Here is a 16,153-nt window from a genome sequence, read left to right as displayed (position 1 = left end):
CACCGCAGTGATGCTTGTCTGTGACGAGGGAATAATTTCTGGAACGTGCACTTCCATGGGACACAGATACAGGGAGTCTCGGCAAGCCCAGACCACTTCCAGTACTTTCCTGGTGCTGAAGGCCAGGCCAACGTGGCTGTGCTGGACCCAAGGGCCTCTCGGTGCCTCGCACCTTCTCGGCGCCTGTTTTCACCTCTTGCATGTTGGCTCTGCGTCCTGCTTCACCTCTCTGCTTTCTTCTAACTTCACTACAGCCAGCAACCTCCTCTTAACCACTAAATCGTCTTCTGTAGCCCGAGCAGCTGTTCTTCCAGCAAGTCCTCCGTGAACCCCCGCCTTTGGGTTTGAGGTTCTTATGCTCCTACGCTCCATTCCGAGCCCCAGAAGTGCTTCCCTAGTCCTCTTTTGCTTAAGTGTTATTGTGCTTCCCTGAGCCATGAAGTCCTCGTCTTGGCTCCTATGGGCCTGACAGGGCGGGGCTCCCAACAAGAGGCGAATCAGCGGGACCCCTGGTAATGCTTTCCAACAATGATCAGACAAACACAAGGTAAACCGGGATTTAAGCACTGGGTTGGCCCAAAAGTTCTGAACAAACTTTTTGGCCAACCCATTATTTATTGTGAGGGTTATAACCAGACATATAAAAAGTTACATAGCTAATGAAAATGCTGAAATAAAGATGCTTAGGGAAAAAACGTCAACTAACTTACATCCTGTATTAAGGACACACTCTGTACTGGCTGAAGGCTCTGCATCAGATATTTAAAATAACACGAACACTCAGGATTGGAGTTTTGTAATTTAGTTCTCAGCCGTGGCAGATACAATGGTTAAAATGCTTAGGATAGACGGCAGTCCATATATTTCTTAATATATATTTCTTAATCCAGCACATCTGTACAAGGTGAAACCTTCCCTTCTAGTTGCCACGCCCCATCCCCCAACACCAAATGCACAAGCACAACAGGGACTTACTTCTAACGATGGACCCTGCGCATGGCCATGCCGGACCGCAGAGTTCCCCGTATTAATACAGACCTTAATGCCAGCGTTGAAATGGGATTGTGTGACATCCCTGGAAAAATCTAAAACCCTGACTCAGTTTTCTGAAGCAAACGGTGTGACAAAGTCAGGTTGGGGAAGCTGACTCTGAAGGAGGTCGCGGCAGCCTGACCTGCTCTGGTAACGGTGTCAGCGGCAGCTCCCACGCCTGGTGACACAGATGCCACCAGAGCAGAGCCCCCGCGGCCACCGAGCAGGCCACTCGAGGGGCTAGAAGTGGCGCAGAAGGTGCCAGAGGGGCAGCGCGGGCGAGGCGCCTGGGCCTGCCGTTCCCCACACGTGCAAGGGGGTCCTGGGGCAGGAGGCACGATGCCGCGAGGCCCACGTCAGGTTCAGGGCGAGTCACACAAGAGAGGCCCGATGTCACGAGCGCTGTGAACATAGAAACCAGCAGCAGTTAACTCACGGATGGAGGACCACAGAAAGCACAGCCCAAATATCACACCTTTTTATTCAGACCACACATTTTTCTAAAAGTCTACTTGAATCGGGAGCCATCGGTACGAAATAAAGGTTTTAAGCACAGCTGCACAGTTTAGGACAGCTGAAGCTCCAGATGCTCGCATGTAACATCCTGATGAATCTCTCGTTGCCGCCCCAGGTGCCCTGGAAGCTGCAGGAGGCCCCGGAAGGTGCTTCGGTGTAGGCGTGAGCCGCCCCGTCTTCCACAGCCTTCACCATGCGGCACGCAGCTACGAGAGAAAGCTCTGTGTTTTAAAAAGGTATTTTAAAGTCATACAGGGCCTAATGTAATAAAAGCGACAAAGCAAATGCTGCTTGGACATTTTACATCAGGTCATTTTGGTTGAAACATAACACATACCAACATCTTCCTAAGCTACCAATTCAAGGGAAAGGAAAGAGAGAGAGATCGCAAGCCTAACCGGTGCTTTCCGCCCAGGTATACCTGTGGGCGCTCAGGGGAGCACGTCATCTGGAAGGCACCTGCGTCTTCACGGCAGGCGGAGGGGCGGCCTGGAAGCAGGCGAGCTGCAGGTGCACGCCGCTCCTGACCCGGCTCAGCAGCAACTCCAGCAGCCTGTGGGGAGAGGCACTGACAGCCACGGGCGGGACCCAGACCCGCTCGCCCGGTCTGGTCCCCCACACGCCCCGCCCCACGGTGCCCCCCTGGGCCAGGAAAGTCATTTATCTGTGGATTCTGGACTCAATGACAGAAATAAGCTGACCCAAGCAGCTCGCTGAAAGGACACATACATACAGACGTGCTCACCTTTATACATAAAATTGCCCTTCCGTCCCCTTCCCCTAGATTAGTTAGATGCTTCTCCCACACAGACTGGTGTTTGGGTATTTGAGCCTCTAATTTTAAACACTTCACATACACTGAAATGTACTCTTTTTGGCATCAGTTCTGTGCCCGTTGCTAAACGCACCGCAGCAGCCTCAAGACCCCCGCCGTCGGGACAGAGTGGTCCCGTCACCTCCAAATCCTCCCATGCTGCCCGTCCGTCATCACCTTTGCCCTCACCCCACCCCTTGGCAGCTATTGGTCTGTTTTCTGTTGCTCTTATTTTGCATTTCTGCCTTTAACAAACACTGGAGAAGGGGACTGAAGGGGTGAATTAAGCACAGAACACCCAGGGTCAGTCCCAACCCCAGCAATAACCTGCCTGGTCCTTGTGCTGGCCTGACAGAGCCACATCATTCTGGGGCCACAAGGGACCTTACAGCTCATCTGGCTCAGAGGAAGCAGCCAAGAAATGAGCTTACTGGGGTCAAGAAACTACTTCCTGGTTTAACGGCGCTCCCTGCAGATCTGAAACAGCCCCTGTCCTGGCCTTCACTGTGGTGTCTGTTGCTCCTGACTCCCTCAAAAGCACTGGTCTTTTGAGCCCAGCGAGCACTAGCTGCACGTTAATGATACCTGGCTGCTTTAATCTTTCATGATGTTCACGCTAGAGGAATGGACAGCATTTGAACCATGCGGTCAGCGAGAGGAGCAGGAGCCTAGGAGGGTCTCTGCCGCCCGTCCTCCCGGCCCCGTCCACACCCCACGGGCTCCCTCTGCCCTCTGAGTGTCCACAACATCCTCTGTGCTGTCCCAGGCCACACCGAGGGTGTCACGCAGTCAGGGCTCCGTAACTGTCTGCCTTGTCAGCCAACTGCAAGGGTGGGCGGACCTCGGCTGGGCAGGGGAAGGGGCCCAGGCCGGCGGTGTTTCCGCTGTCTCAGGTGAGGGGAGCCCGGGCACTCATGACCTTTGCCTGGCCTAGACTTTGTCTCGGGTCAGAATTTCCTGTTACGTGAGTAGCAAAGTTTGAGGTCAGGCTGAGACCGTTAATACAATATTAGCAAAACGTATATAACTTTATTATGTCATGTCTACAAATTTAGTCTTAATACTTCATATTATACAGAGCACAAAATGTACACTGCTGACCTACTGGAAGGAAAATATCATTGAGTCCTGCATTTTACTATGCTGTCCTCTCTTTTACGTTTCTCGAAGTATTTTCTTAAAAATTTCAGGTAATAATATAGGTTACTGAATGAGTCAAAATAAACTTTCTTATGGAAGTTTAAGGGACTGGTACGGTCACTTAAAACAATAAAAGAACCAATTTCTGAATCGTCATAAAACCCAGGTTTTACCTCCTTCCGTCGCGTGGGAGACAAGCTAACACAACGCATACCTGAGGGCCACCGAGTACTGCCTTCCTCAAGGCCAAGTCTCCACCTGAAGAGGAGGAGTTTAGGTCCCTGAGACCAGCACCCAGACTTACTTTCTGTCCGCTCCGCTCGAGAGCTGCGGCAGGGCTTCCAGGGCCTGCTTGAAACTGGATCTGGAACACAGACAGCATCCCAGGCAGGGACACACCGGCCCCACCGGGAAGAGAAACATCAGAAAAAGCGCATCTTACATACAGAGACACATACAGGCCGGGCAGCCAGTAGAAGCAGGGGGAAAAGTGAAAGTGAAAGTGAGGGTTTGTAGGAGCAGGGCCAGAAGAATTCAACCAGCAAATAAAACACGACTTGAAAAGCAAAGAAGCTGATTTTTACACAAGGGTGCTTGCTACTCGCTGTGGTAGGTGAGAGCTTGGTGTGGAGTCATTAAATTTAAGGAGGTCTTTACTTTCAAAACAAAGCTGAAGTACATAGATGAAACAGCTGGTAAGGGAGGAAGAGGGCTAAGTAGAAACAGGGATGATCTTGTGCAACAGTATACAAAGGGGGTATTTCTAGAATTGACCTGTGCAGGGCCTGATTTCCAGCCAACCTCTTATAATAACTGAACATGTCTTAAGAGGATTTAGCTGTTATCATATTTAAAATTTGTACGATAATGGAGAGGGGTGTGTGTGTGTGTGTAATTCAACATCATTTCGTTTCATGAAATACGGAAAACGGAGTGGATTTAAAAACCACCTATTTGGGGCTTCCCTGGTGGCACAGTGGTTGAGAGTCCGCCTGCCGATGCAGGGGACACGGGTTTGTGCCCCGGTCTGGGAAGATCCCACATGCCGCGGAGTGGCTGGGCCCGTGAGCCATGGCCGCTGAGCCTGCGCGTCCGGAGCCTGTGCTCCGCAACGGGAGAGGCCACAACAGTGAGAGGCCCGCGTACCTCAAAACAAAAAAAAAAAGAAAAAAGAAAAAAAAAAAAATCTTAAAAACCACCTACTTGGTATGTTTAACTTTTTAAAGTAGAAAGTACCAGAAAAGTTACTAAATCAAGTTTAAAGCCTTTTAGGGGAGATTATTTGGTAATAACTTGTATTGTTCACTAAGGAACAGTTCTTCTCACCTCTTTGTTTTATGACTACTGACGAAAGTAAAGAAATAAATGTAATTATTTTGACTTCAAAGTGGCCTTTGATTTTTTTCTTTTTGTGAAAACGTCTGCATCAGTGGACCAGGAAATAAACTTCTGAGCAATGTTTCTCAAACTAGGGGCAGGTATCAGAGCAACACACAGAGAGACAGCAAAGTACCAACAGGGCCCCAGAAATTGGCAGGGTGCCCAGTTGTTCCTGGTGGGGCAGGTATGGGGAGGCGGTGGGGACAGGTCACAGCTTGTGGGCACTTAGTCCTCTTCCCTGACGTGGAGGAAGTCTCTACCACTGCCTCCACTGTCACCTGGTTTCCTGTAAACCTCTTCTCATTCGATGAAGAGCAATGTGAGGCCATTGCTCTTTATTTTTACATCACGACCATGAAGAAGAGGATGAAGATGACCCCACCAAGAGTTTAGTGGGTGGCTTGACATAGTTTCTCATTTAACTCCCCCAAAACTTTGCCTAGAAAGTATTATTATCTTCCTGTCACAGATGAGGAAGCTGGGCTATGAAAGGTCAAGTCAGTGGGGAAGAACACACAGGTCCATCCTCATGCAGAGCACCTCACCCATGGGTCCTGGGCGGGTGCTTTCTGGTGTCTCTCACTCAGCACTTGGTGCAGAGCAGCAGTGGTGGGAACAGACCAGAAAGGCTCCTGGTCAGCCACCAGAAGTAAGAGGCTAATAACCTCATGTGTTAGGAAAAAATGGAGAAGTCTTTTCAGCTGTAGCAATGACAGTCGGGATGACGGCATGAGCACACCGTCCAAAGCTGGAAACGAATGGTAAGTGCATCGCACGCCGTGTTTCGGCAGTTTCCCTGCGGGCCCAACACTTCCCAGGCAATACTGCCAATGGGGTAAACAGTCTCCTGTAGGTAGTGCTGTTTCAGTTCACCAAGCGATGTTTCAATGATAGGAAATCCTGACTTTCATTCAAAACAGCTAAAAATTATCATCAAATTTCCACTACAAAATTTTGCAGAGAAACCACAAGGTCTTCCTCTTATGCTGATACTCATGATGCTTGAACTGTCCTTCAGAGTCTGTGATGAATAGACTGACTCAATTCTTATTTTCTCCTTTTCAGAAGAAGTATGCAATGCTCTGCTATACCGCTTATGAGACTAAGACTTACCTCAGTGAATGAGAAACATGAAATTACATTAAACCTTTTTTCCTTCTGTGCTGCAAAGAAGCAGTCTCTGGAGTCCTTGGCTTACTGTAGGTTTGTGCTTTTAACAAAACAACTGATCACACATGAACTATGAGACCACAGCCAGAAGCGCTCGCTGTGATCAGTCACCTTCACCTGGGACCTCACACCTGTACGACGAGCTTTATTACAGGGGTTTTCGGAGCACTCACAGCACGGCCACGGAGCATCTCACCTGCTCTCTGGCGTCAGGTGAGCAGCCACAGTGTCCCTCAGGGTGCAGATTTCAAGCCTTGCCTGGAGGTGAGAAAGGGACAGGTGACCATGAGAACCACATTGCCTGTCAAACAGAAACAAGGCGAGGGTCAGCCCCCATCCTGCTCCATGCAGGGCAGACCCCCATGGCCACAGTGGCAGCTCGTTACGAGTGAGCAGACCTTCTAAATCAGCCCAAAGAAACCGGCCACAACAAAGTTCCCTTTCACTGAAAACTGTCTGAGAGTCAAGTCTGACTGTGTGGAGGCAGGTGTCCTGCTCTGAAAGGTAGGGACTGTGCCAGGGCCATCCAGCCACCAGACGTCACCATCCAACCAGTGCCTCCCCTGGTCTCCTTGGGGAGGAAGTGGAGTCTCACTGTCCCGAGACTGACAGGAGGTGGAAGGACGCGGGCTGCCACACTGCCTCCTGCCCTGCCCTTCCAGGCTCCACGACGTTAACCTCAGAGCTAAGCTCTGCAGACTCAGTGCAGCGCTATGAGAGTCACAGCTGGCTTTTCTCTTTCTTTTCTTTTTTCTTTCTAAAAACAAAACTTGACAAGTTGATCCTAGACAAAACAATATGGAAATGGAATAGCACAGTTGGAGAAACTCAGACCTTCTGATTTCAAAACTTACTGCAAAGCTACCATAATCCAAACAGTGTGGCACTGGCACATGGACACACATGTAGATCAACAGGAACACAGCTGTGTGCCCAGAAACAAACCCTTACATTTATGATCAGCTGACTTTCAACAAGGTGCTGAGACCATTCGGTGGGAGAGATGGTCTCTCCAACACATGGTGCTAGGGACAGCTGGACAACTGGACGTCCACACTCAAAAGGACAGAAGGTGGGTCCCTTCCTTAAAAACTAACTCAGAATGGATCACAGACTTAAATGTAAGTGAAAAAACTATAAAACCCTTAGAAGAAAACAGGAGTAAACCTCTGTGACATTAGGCTAGGCCTGCCTTCTTAGGAATGACAACAGAAGTACAAGTGACAAAAGAAAAATTAGATAATTTGGGCTTCATCAAAATCAAAACATTCTGTGCTACAAAGGACACCATCACAGAAGTGACGACCCCACAGAATGAGATACTGTTACACACACACAGGGACGGCTACGACCAACCAGACAGTCACAGGTGCCGACGAGGATGTGGAGAATTTGGAAATCTCATACACTGCTGGTAGGAAAGCAAATGGTATAGCTACTTGGAAAACAGTCTGGCAGTTCATCAAAAGACTAAACACAGAGTAGCCATATAACCTAGCGATTCCAGTCCCGGGTGTATCCCCAAGAGAAATAAGAACATGTGTCCACAGAAAACTTGTACACAAGTGTTCACAGAGCCTTTCTTTGTATCAGCCAAAAAGCGCAAACCCAAATGTCCATCTAATGATGAGTGAACGAATAAAATGTGGCATATCTATACAATGGAACGTTATTCAGGCACAACAAAGCATGACACAGGCTGCAACAGGGACGAACCTTGCAAGCATTATGCTCAGTGAGAGAAGCCAGTCACAAAAAGCCATATTCTATGATTCCACTTATATGAAATTTTCAGAAGAGGCAAACCAGAGACAAAAAGCAGACAGGTGCTTGTCAGGGGCTGGGGTGGGGGCTGGGAGGGACGTGGATGGTGACCGCTAATGGGGCTGGGGTTTCTCTCTGGGGTGATGCAGCGTTCCACAGTGGATTGTGGTGATGGACTGCACAACTATGTGAACACAGCAGAGGAAAATCCACTGAATTGTATTCTTTTTATCTTGCAGACGCACTGTACGGCATGTGAATTTCATCTGCATAAGACTTTTAAGAAAAAACAAGCTAACCTAACGCTTCTACCTCTTGGCAAGGGTGGAGAGGGTGTGCTCTGCATTCAGCTTGCTGCCCTCAGAGCCCTAGGGCCTCCAGTGGGGACACCCTCCTTCACCTCAGGTACTGCAGTGTGCATGCTGCCTAGGAGACTGTTTTAAAGACACGGCCCTCACTTCTACGTGTGCACAAAACACAAGCAACAATGAAAGACATGGCTAGTTTTTAAATTAACCAATCAAGATAAAAGCTGACTTCATTTTTCAGGGGTTTAGAAGCCTGAAACAGTTTGTAATGAGAAAGCGTAGATATGACAATCTGTCTCTCTTGTTTATATTCTAGTGTATATAAAAACGAACCTACAAGGAAAACATCAAAGAGAAAAAACAAGGTAGAACTTTCAGCTGAATATTTTAGGAGAAGGATTAAATCACTGTAAAACTAGTATCTGCTAGAAATTTTATTCAAACAAAGTGATAAGGAATTACCCTATTATGAATTATGCCAATTGTAAAAGCTGTGATTATTCATATAAAACACATGGACCGTTCGCCAGAAAACGTTCCTGCCGGCGGCTCTCGGGAAGGTCTGAGGCTGATGGCCAGGCCAACCCTTCACGCGGGCCTCGCAGAGCCATCTGATCAGGAGGAGGTCACACACAGATATCCCCAACGGCAGTGGCCAACGTTTCACAACACAACTGACGCCAGTCTCCAGGAGGCACAGAGCACAGGAGGCCGGGCCTCCAGCTGGTTCCGATGTCTCTTTCTGCCCCTTCCTGCTGACCCTCCTGTGAGAGGAACTCAGTCATCAGCTAAATGGGCTGCAGAAAAAATCTGCAGGGAGGGGAGCTTTTTGTTGTAATTCTAGGACCGCTTAGGCCCAAAGCAGCTACTGCAACTTCCTTTCAATTCATCTTCACATACACAATTCCTGTTACTGATCTCCTCCTGCACAACTATTAGAACAGCCATGATCATGGAAATATTATGAAGTTTCTGTGATGGATTTTCCCCTCGCCAGCTTGCCAGGTCAATACACATGCTCAATCCCTTTCACCCTGTGTTTCTGTGTGAACTTTTTCAAGTGCAGAGACTCTGGGAGAACTTTACAGCAAGCACCTGTGCAGCACAGACTCCGCTGCCAACGTTCTCCATAGCACACGCATCTGCCACAGGCGTCACTGCCTGGAGTAGGCTGTTGCAACTTTTTCGATTCTTTGAGTTAAAACTTACACACTGCACAATGGACAAATCTTCAAGTGCACATCTGGTGAGTTCGGGCTGCTGCACATGCTGTGTGCGGGAACCATCCCGAGGTGTAGGACCACCGCCTGCAGAGCCCCCTCAGCTCCCCGACTGGTGTCAACCACCCAGGGGAGAGCGTCGTTCTGGGGTTTTCTCCACGAAATTGATATCCATCCAGTACAAGGCCCCCTTCATGTGGCTTCCCTGACGCTGAACGGTAATTGTTTTATGGATCCACCATTTGTTTGTTTACCCTATTGATGGACACCTGGGCTGTTTCCAGTGTTTGGCTGGGTAAGTGTATACTTAGTTTCGAAAGAAACTGCAAGAACTTTTCCCGAAGCAGCGGTACTATTTCACACTCCTGCCAATGCGTGAGAACTCGCTTCTCTACAGTCTTGCCAAAACTGGGTGTTTTCAGTCTTTAATTTTCTTCTTCCTGCTGGATGGGAACTCACTGTTGTGTCAGTTTTCATGTCTCAAATAACTAATGATGTGGACCATCCTTCACCTGCTGATTGGACATGGAATCACATGCCCCAGGGTCCCTAGAGCTCTGTTTATTTTTTCTCAATTATTCTTCTCTCTGTTCTTCATACTGGATAACTGATGTTTGGTCTACACATTCAATGATTTTTTTCTTTTGTCCTCTCTATCCTGCTGTTATTAACATCAAGTATATTTTAAAATATTAATGTATTATACTCTTCTACTCCAGAATTTCTACTTAGTTCCTATTTTCGGGCTCCTATTTTTCTGCTGAGATTCCCTGTCTGTTCATTCATTAGGAGCATAGTCTCCCTTACATCACTGAACACAGCTGCTTTAAATCCTTGTCTGATTTCTAACAACTGGGTCATCTCAGGGCTGGTCACAGTTGATTGTCTTTTCTATTGAGAAAGGGTCATGTTTTCCTGTTTTGTTTTGCTTGTGCATTTCAACTAAATTTGGATTGTATCCTGGACATTGTGAATGTTATCTTGAGAAGACCCTGGGTTCTATAATATGCTTCTGAAGAGCTGATTTTTGTTTATTTTAACAAGCAATAAATGTATCTGGACTCAAACTGAAAACTCTCGGCTCTAGGGCAGCTTTTCGGTGCTCACTTTGGTTCTTGCCTTACGTGGACTGGAGTGGAGTTTGACCAGGCATGTGGTTTAGGGGCCAACTAGAGACACGGGCAGTGTATACACAGAACTTACGACTCCTGCTTTCTGCTCCCTGGGATACCTCCCTTGCTTTCCTGTAGTTGTGGCTGCCCTGAAGCCTATTCTTCTAAACTGAAAGACAACAGGCTTTGTGTAGTTTTAGTTTCCCCTGGGCCTGCATTCAGGCCAAAATCCATAAAAAGTGAGGAATTCACCCAAGTGCCATTTCTTCCAGAATCAGCCACTCATGTTCACTCTCTAGAGTCTTCAGGTTTTTGTTTTTACATTTTTTATTTTTATGTATTATTCAGGATTAGAGTTGTTATCTGTAGGGTGTTGGCCTGATAGGAGGTCCTCAGCCATTACTAGAAGCAAAACTTCTGGTACTTTAAGAAGACACCCTCACAATGCCCTTGGGCATGAGGGCATACAAAGGGGCTCACGCCCCCATAGGCCTGCACACCCTGGTTCCTACCGATCTGGCTATAGGCAAACCAAGGCTCACCTGACTTACAGAAGTTACCTTTGCTATTGTAATTACGTAATTTAAGTAAATACAACATAAACCAATGGAATATGAGTAGAAAAAAACAGTTATTTGTTGTTTCTATGCAAACTGCATCGAATGCTTTGGAAAGACTATTTACAAGGAAGTTTCTAAAAATTTCCTGTTAAATTGAACATGGTGAAGACAACTGTAAAACAGAAAAAATCACAGAACTTCAGAAGGGATCTGCATTCAGACAGTTTCACAGGAGTCACTGTACTCTAAAGGGACAGGAACTCTGGAACTGTCGACATCATGGATATGGCTCACACAGGAGACCATGTAGCTCTCCAACCAGCAGATCCACAGAAAAACACGAAGCCTGTCTGGACCTCCTGAGACTGATGACTGAAAACACATCTCTATGTTTTCAAACAACTAAGTTAAACACAGAACTGAGTGGCTGTGGTACCTGCAATGCTCCGTTTTTGCTGAAGGATGAGACACACTGCATCAGCCTACTCAGCTCTTCAGAAACTGCTTCCACCACCCTGGACAGCACCCGAGGCACCAGGTCTTTGGAAATAGTGAACACCTGATAGAAGGTTGAAAATAAGAAGAAATGATGCATTATGAGGACTTTCCTTGACCAGAACTTGTTAAAAACAAAGGGATGCACGTAGCAAAACAATCCCCAGGTCTCCTAAGCTGTATTTCTGCAGGATCAGAATTAACGAAGGAAAGGCAGACATGGGCTTGCACACAAGCTGTATTCACTGATTCGTGACAAAAAACATTCCTCTTAAAAAATATTGGCAAATGTAGTTTTGAAAGGTATTGTTGATGGTGACAAACTGAAATAGTTTTAAAGATTTCTTCCTCCTGTACCCTTTTCACAAGAAGAAATACGATTTCTAAAGAGGAAATTATAGAAATAAAAACATACTGGGTCAGACTCTCCTTGGGTCAAAACAAATGCTACTTCATACTGGATACATTATTCTGTATTGGCCAACAGAGTTCCCGATTTTACTCTTTGCTGAATTAAATATATATTTCCTTTCATTTGACAAAAACATTGTTTTCAAGCTTTGAATTTTGATATTTTCAAACTAACAGTTTGGACATTTGGACATTTGGTGAAACATATTACTATCCTGATTTGTAAGTTAGACTAAATCGTATTCTCTTTTTAGCTTTTCCTTTTTTCAGATTCAATCACTAGTATTAAACCTTTGGGTCAACCTAAACATAACCTGAGTACTGAAGAAAACTTGGGGCAAGATCACGTGGGAATAGTAAATAGTAAATGTTAAGTACAAAATTCTGCTTTCAGCCACTGGGATATATTAAAAAGGGCCTTGAAAAGCCTAATACAAACAACGTCATGGTCATCGACCGACAGTGGACGTTAATCAAAGCTGCCTCAGTGGGAATCACCATCATCACTAAAATGCCCACATGTTCTGCAGCTCCTCTGATTACCACCTGCCCACCTACGATGGAAATGTCTCCACTGCCTGATGATTTAATGTTGCACTCTAACTTTATCGGAAGCTAACCTAACAAAACAGCACTTCTATATGTCTTTGGTAAAATCAGGATTGAAAGTATATCACTCATCATAAAAAGACGTACATGGTAAATCCCTGCCTGAGTCAACTCACATAAAAGCTTTACTTTATGGAGAAACGTGTATGCTCTGCCTCACTAGGAAATGAACATTACAAGGCACCCCACTCCGCTGTCTGCTCTGGCTGCTTCAGACACAGAGCCAGGTGGAGGCTGCAATCTGTGTCCTTTGCTCGCTCTTCTGTTTCAGCCTTAATGATCCCTATTTCTCCAGTTCACCTTGGTAACCCAGGCAGCACGTGTGCATGTGGAGGGTGACGTAAACCTGACACCCCCCGATGCACCTGCACCAGACGCAGACACTCAGAAGGTTCTCGAGCAGCGGTCAGCTGCGCCTGAAATCTTCTACTGAGAACTTCTTTGCTGGGCCCATTTCATCTGGTGGACAACAGTTCACTGGCCGCAGCCAACCTGAAAGTCCACGACTGCGGAATTACAAAGGCAGTCACAGCAGGGACAACGGTGGGACACTAAGCAGAAAGTGCCATGGGAGGGCAGGCTGGGTGTGACCAGCAGCACCAACGTCCAGGGGCACCTTTGTGAGACGCTGAGGGGAGGCCACCACCTAACTTCTTTCCAACATGCCCCACAGCTGTGAGAGTAAGATGTCAGCACTTATTTGTACACTGGTTAAAAACAGGGCAAGGAATTTTCCAAGTTAGGGAAAAACATCCTTTCAATCTCTCTTCTCTTTACCTTTCAAATATTCATGAGTTTAGTTTTAATTATGAGAAAAAAACATACCCAATTTCAGAAAAAGACTCTCTCACAGTTAAAACACACACGTGCGTGCGCTGAAACGAGGGGTGTATTTTATTTACACCAAAAATACAGTTTGAAGGGAAAAAGACCAACATAAAACCCATCGAACTGGCCTCCTCTTCTTTTCTCCAGTTGCCCACGTCCCTTAGGAACAGCTAAGGACGGCTTACCTCTGCATGCACAGCAATTATATTCACCAATGCTTCTTTTAAGTAGTTTCTGACACCTGAAATCAGACGGGGGAGGGAAGGGCATTTAGTGGAGACACGAGTGTGGGCGCTGCTGTGGCTGCACCTGCCCCACACCTTCCAGGAGAGACAGAGGGGCAGTACTGGCCCAGGGCGCCTGAGAGCCAAATGGCCCGAGGGCTATGTTCAGTCAAGTTATTTTTTAAAAAGGTTAAGTTAATTAGGAGTTTTCTTTCATTGTTTTTCCATTTCTGTCATTGTTCTGTTCTCTGTAATTACTGATCAGTCTGCTTCAAAAGTGAAATTTAAAACTACCCTTCAGTTTCTTCGTACAAGTATTCTTCATATGTACACACGCGCGCACACACACACACACACACACACACACACACCCCAGACAAAAACCAGAGGACAGAGGAGGATATTTACCGAGGCTTATGAAACATATGCTAAACATCTACTATAGCACCTTACTTCCAAATAAAAGTCGAATTATTATGCAGAATGACTATTTTGCTCTTAAAAAAATTAGTTCTAGGGCTTCCCTGGTGGCGCAGTGGTTGAGAGTCCGCCTGCCGATGCAGGGGACGCGGGTTCGTGCCCCGGTCCGGGAGGATCCCACATGCCGCGGAGCGGCTGGTCCCGTGAGCCATGGCCACCGAGCCTGCGCGTCCGGAGCCTGTGCTCCTTAACGGGGGAGGCCACAACAGTGAGAGGTCCTCGTACCGCAAAAAAAAAAAAAAAAAAAAAAAAAAGAAAAAAAAAAAATTAGTTCTGGGTGAAACTTCTGAAAAAGACACACTCCAACCTGATTCTGTAAAGCAAGTTAGAGACTGGACAAACCCACGACTTCAGGATGGCACGGCTGCCCTCCAGGGCAGGCACACACGAGAGGGCAGAGCGCTGTCTGCAGGCAGTGGGCGTGGGGCCAGTCCAGCTTCCTCTCTACAAGCAATGACCTGAGGCAGGAAGACAGGGACCCAGCTTCGCCTTCTATTGACAAGAGTGTGAGAACGCACCCGTGTGGGGCTGCCGTGAGGGGGTCCTGGTGTTCACAGGTCTCCTTAAGAACTTCTTTGCTATTTTGCAAGAAAAAAAATATAAAAACAAAATGCTGCTTTATTGTAACTCCAAAACAATGGCTTTCACTTGGAGTGGAATTAATCTCTCAGGATTCCTTCTAGAATTGCACAAACTGACAATTCCTTCTCTACAAAACAGAAAATTCTACTGTATTGCAAAATCATGATGATGTTGAGGAGGATCTTTTCCAATGTCGTCCAAGCTACTGATTATTTAGGGAAGTTGAACTGCAACCACCTTGTTGACCTGGCATTTGCAGATTCTCAATACACAGCCAGCTTCTGGTTCTGCCATGTACCCTGGTGTGTAAGGAGGCACACGGCTTTTCTTCTGAGGAGCCAACCTCATAAATATTTCTTGGGGATGTGGAGGTGCAGATGTTTTTGACTCTATTTTGCTGACGGAGTGACTGAGAAAACTGGTTGAAGAATAATTAAATACAATCCAGAAACAGGTCGATTCTTCCTGAGAGAAAGGACAGCTGCAGAGTAACAAGTCTTCATATCAGCGAAGGCAGAACATGTGACTTGTGCTGACGACCAGGAAAGCTTTCTGCCCACAAGAGGAGGGCTGTCCCCCAGGGCCCCAGGCTGGGCGTGAGGCAGGCCACAAGCACGGGGCCCACAGGCTTCAGCCGCTGGGCTCGGGTCAACTCCGTGACCACTGGACTCAGGTCTCGAGTCTTTAAGCTGCAACCGTGTGGAGGGCTGGCTTACGCACGTACAGAGAGAAAACACAGTTACTGGAAGTTCGGCCCGACACTGGGCCAGTGAGGGTGTAAGCCAGAGGAGGGGCTCCCACGGCCTCTGTCTCCATGAAACCGGGGTCCTGTCAGTGCTGCTGGGACTAGCACCAGGAGTTGGGCCCAGCCACGTGCCTGGAACATGAGGGCAGCTGTGAGCTCCTCAGGTTCTTCAAGGGAACAGAGACGAGTGGGGCCAGAGAGCTGCCTGAGAAGCAGAAAATTGGACTTGGGACGAAGCAAGCTGAGGTTACGTGTGGGTGACCGCTCGCCCTGAGCCCGATGCCCACGCTGCCCCAGAGAAGGCGGCTCCTGGCAACAGCACGGGTCTAGGCGCGGCCATTAAGCCCCCCCAGGAAGAGGTAAATCTAACTCACTAATCCAACTCCGGACACACAGCTGTGGAGGTAAGAATAAGAGCACAGGTGCTTCTAAGCATCAGGACCATGTGTGCGTTGATAGAAAATTTGAAAAAGCAATCGAGCTTCCCGTTTTATGTGGCTACAGGGTAACACGCTGGGAGGAGCATAGCACCTCAGCCTTGCACAAGTAAGAACACTTGATCTTTCCTGGAGACTTTCCTTTGATGAATAGAAAGAATGAAATAATTACCCTCCTCCCAAACAACTGTTTCAAGGGGTAACACTGAAGGGCCTTCCCTGGTGGCGCAGTGGGTAAGACTCTGTGCTCCCAATGCAGGGGTCCCACGTTCGATCCCTGGTCAGGGAACTAGATCCCACATGCATGCCACAAATAAGGAACCTGC

General features: G+C 47.4%; 1 protein-coding gene across 6 annotated transcripts in view; it reads right to left on the bottom strand.

Annotated features, from left to right (window-relative positions):
• Positions 1 to 553: 553 nt before the first annotated feature.
• Positions 554 to 16,153, bottom strand: part of EXOC2 (exocyst complex component 2) — a 154,480-nt gene continuing 138,880 nt past the window's right edge. For 5 of the 6 annotated variants that reach the window (XM_082639777.1, XM_082639778.1, XM_082639781.1 and 2 more), the window contains exons 24-29: positions 13,545 to 13,600; positions 11,453 to 11,575; positions 6,249 to 6,310; positions 3,807 to 3,866; positions 1,970 to 2,101; positions 554 to 1,754 (exon numbers count right to left, since the gene is read on the bottom strand). In XM_082639777.1, the coding sequence (XP_082495903.1) occupies positions 1,993 to 2,101; positions 3,807 to 3,866; positions 6,249 to 6,310; positions 11,453 to 11,575; positions 13,545 to 13,600 (410 nt within the window). In that variant the 3' untranslated portion in view covers positions 554 to 1,754; positions 1,970 to 1,992. The remainder of the gene's footprint in view (positions 1,755 to 1,969; positions 2,102 to 3,806; positions 3,867 to 6,248; positions 6,311 to 11,452; positions 11,576 to 13,544; positions 13,601 to 16,153) is intronic. The other variant, XM_082639780.1, reaches the window with a different exon arrangement.

Source organism: Mesoplodon mirus (genome assembly GCF_964341445.2).
Source record: "Mesoplodon mirus genome assembly, chromosome: 12".
Lineage (NCBI taxonomy): Eukaryota > Metazoa > Chordata > Mammalia > Artiodactyla > Ziphiidae > Mesoplodon > Mesoplodon mirus.
The sequence above is the reverse complement of the archived record's forward strand: the minus strand, read 5'-3'. Positions and strand labels throughout refer to the sequence as shown.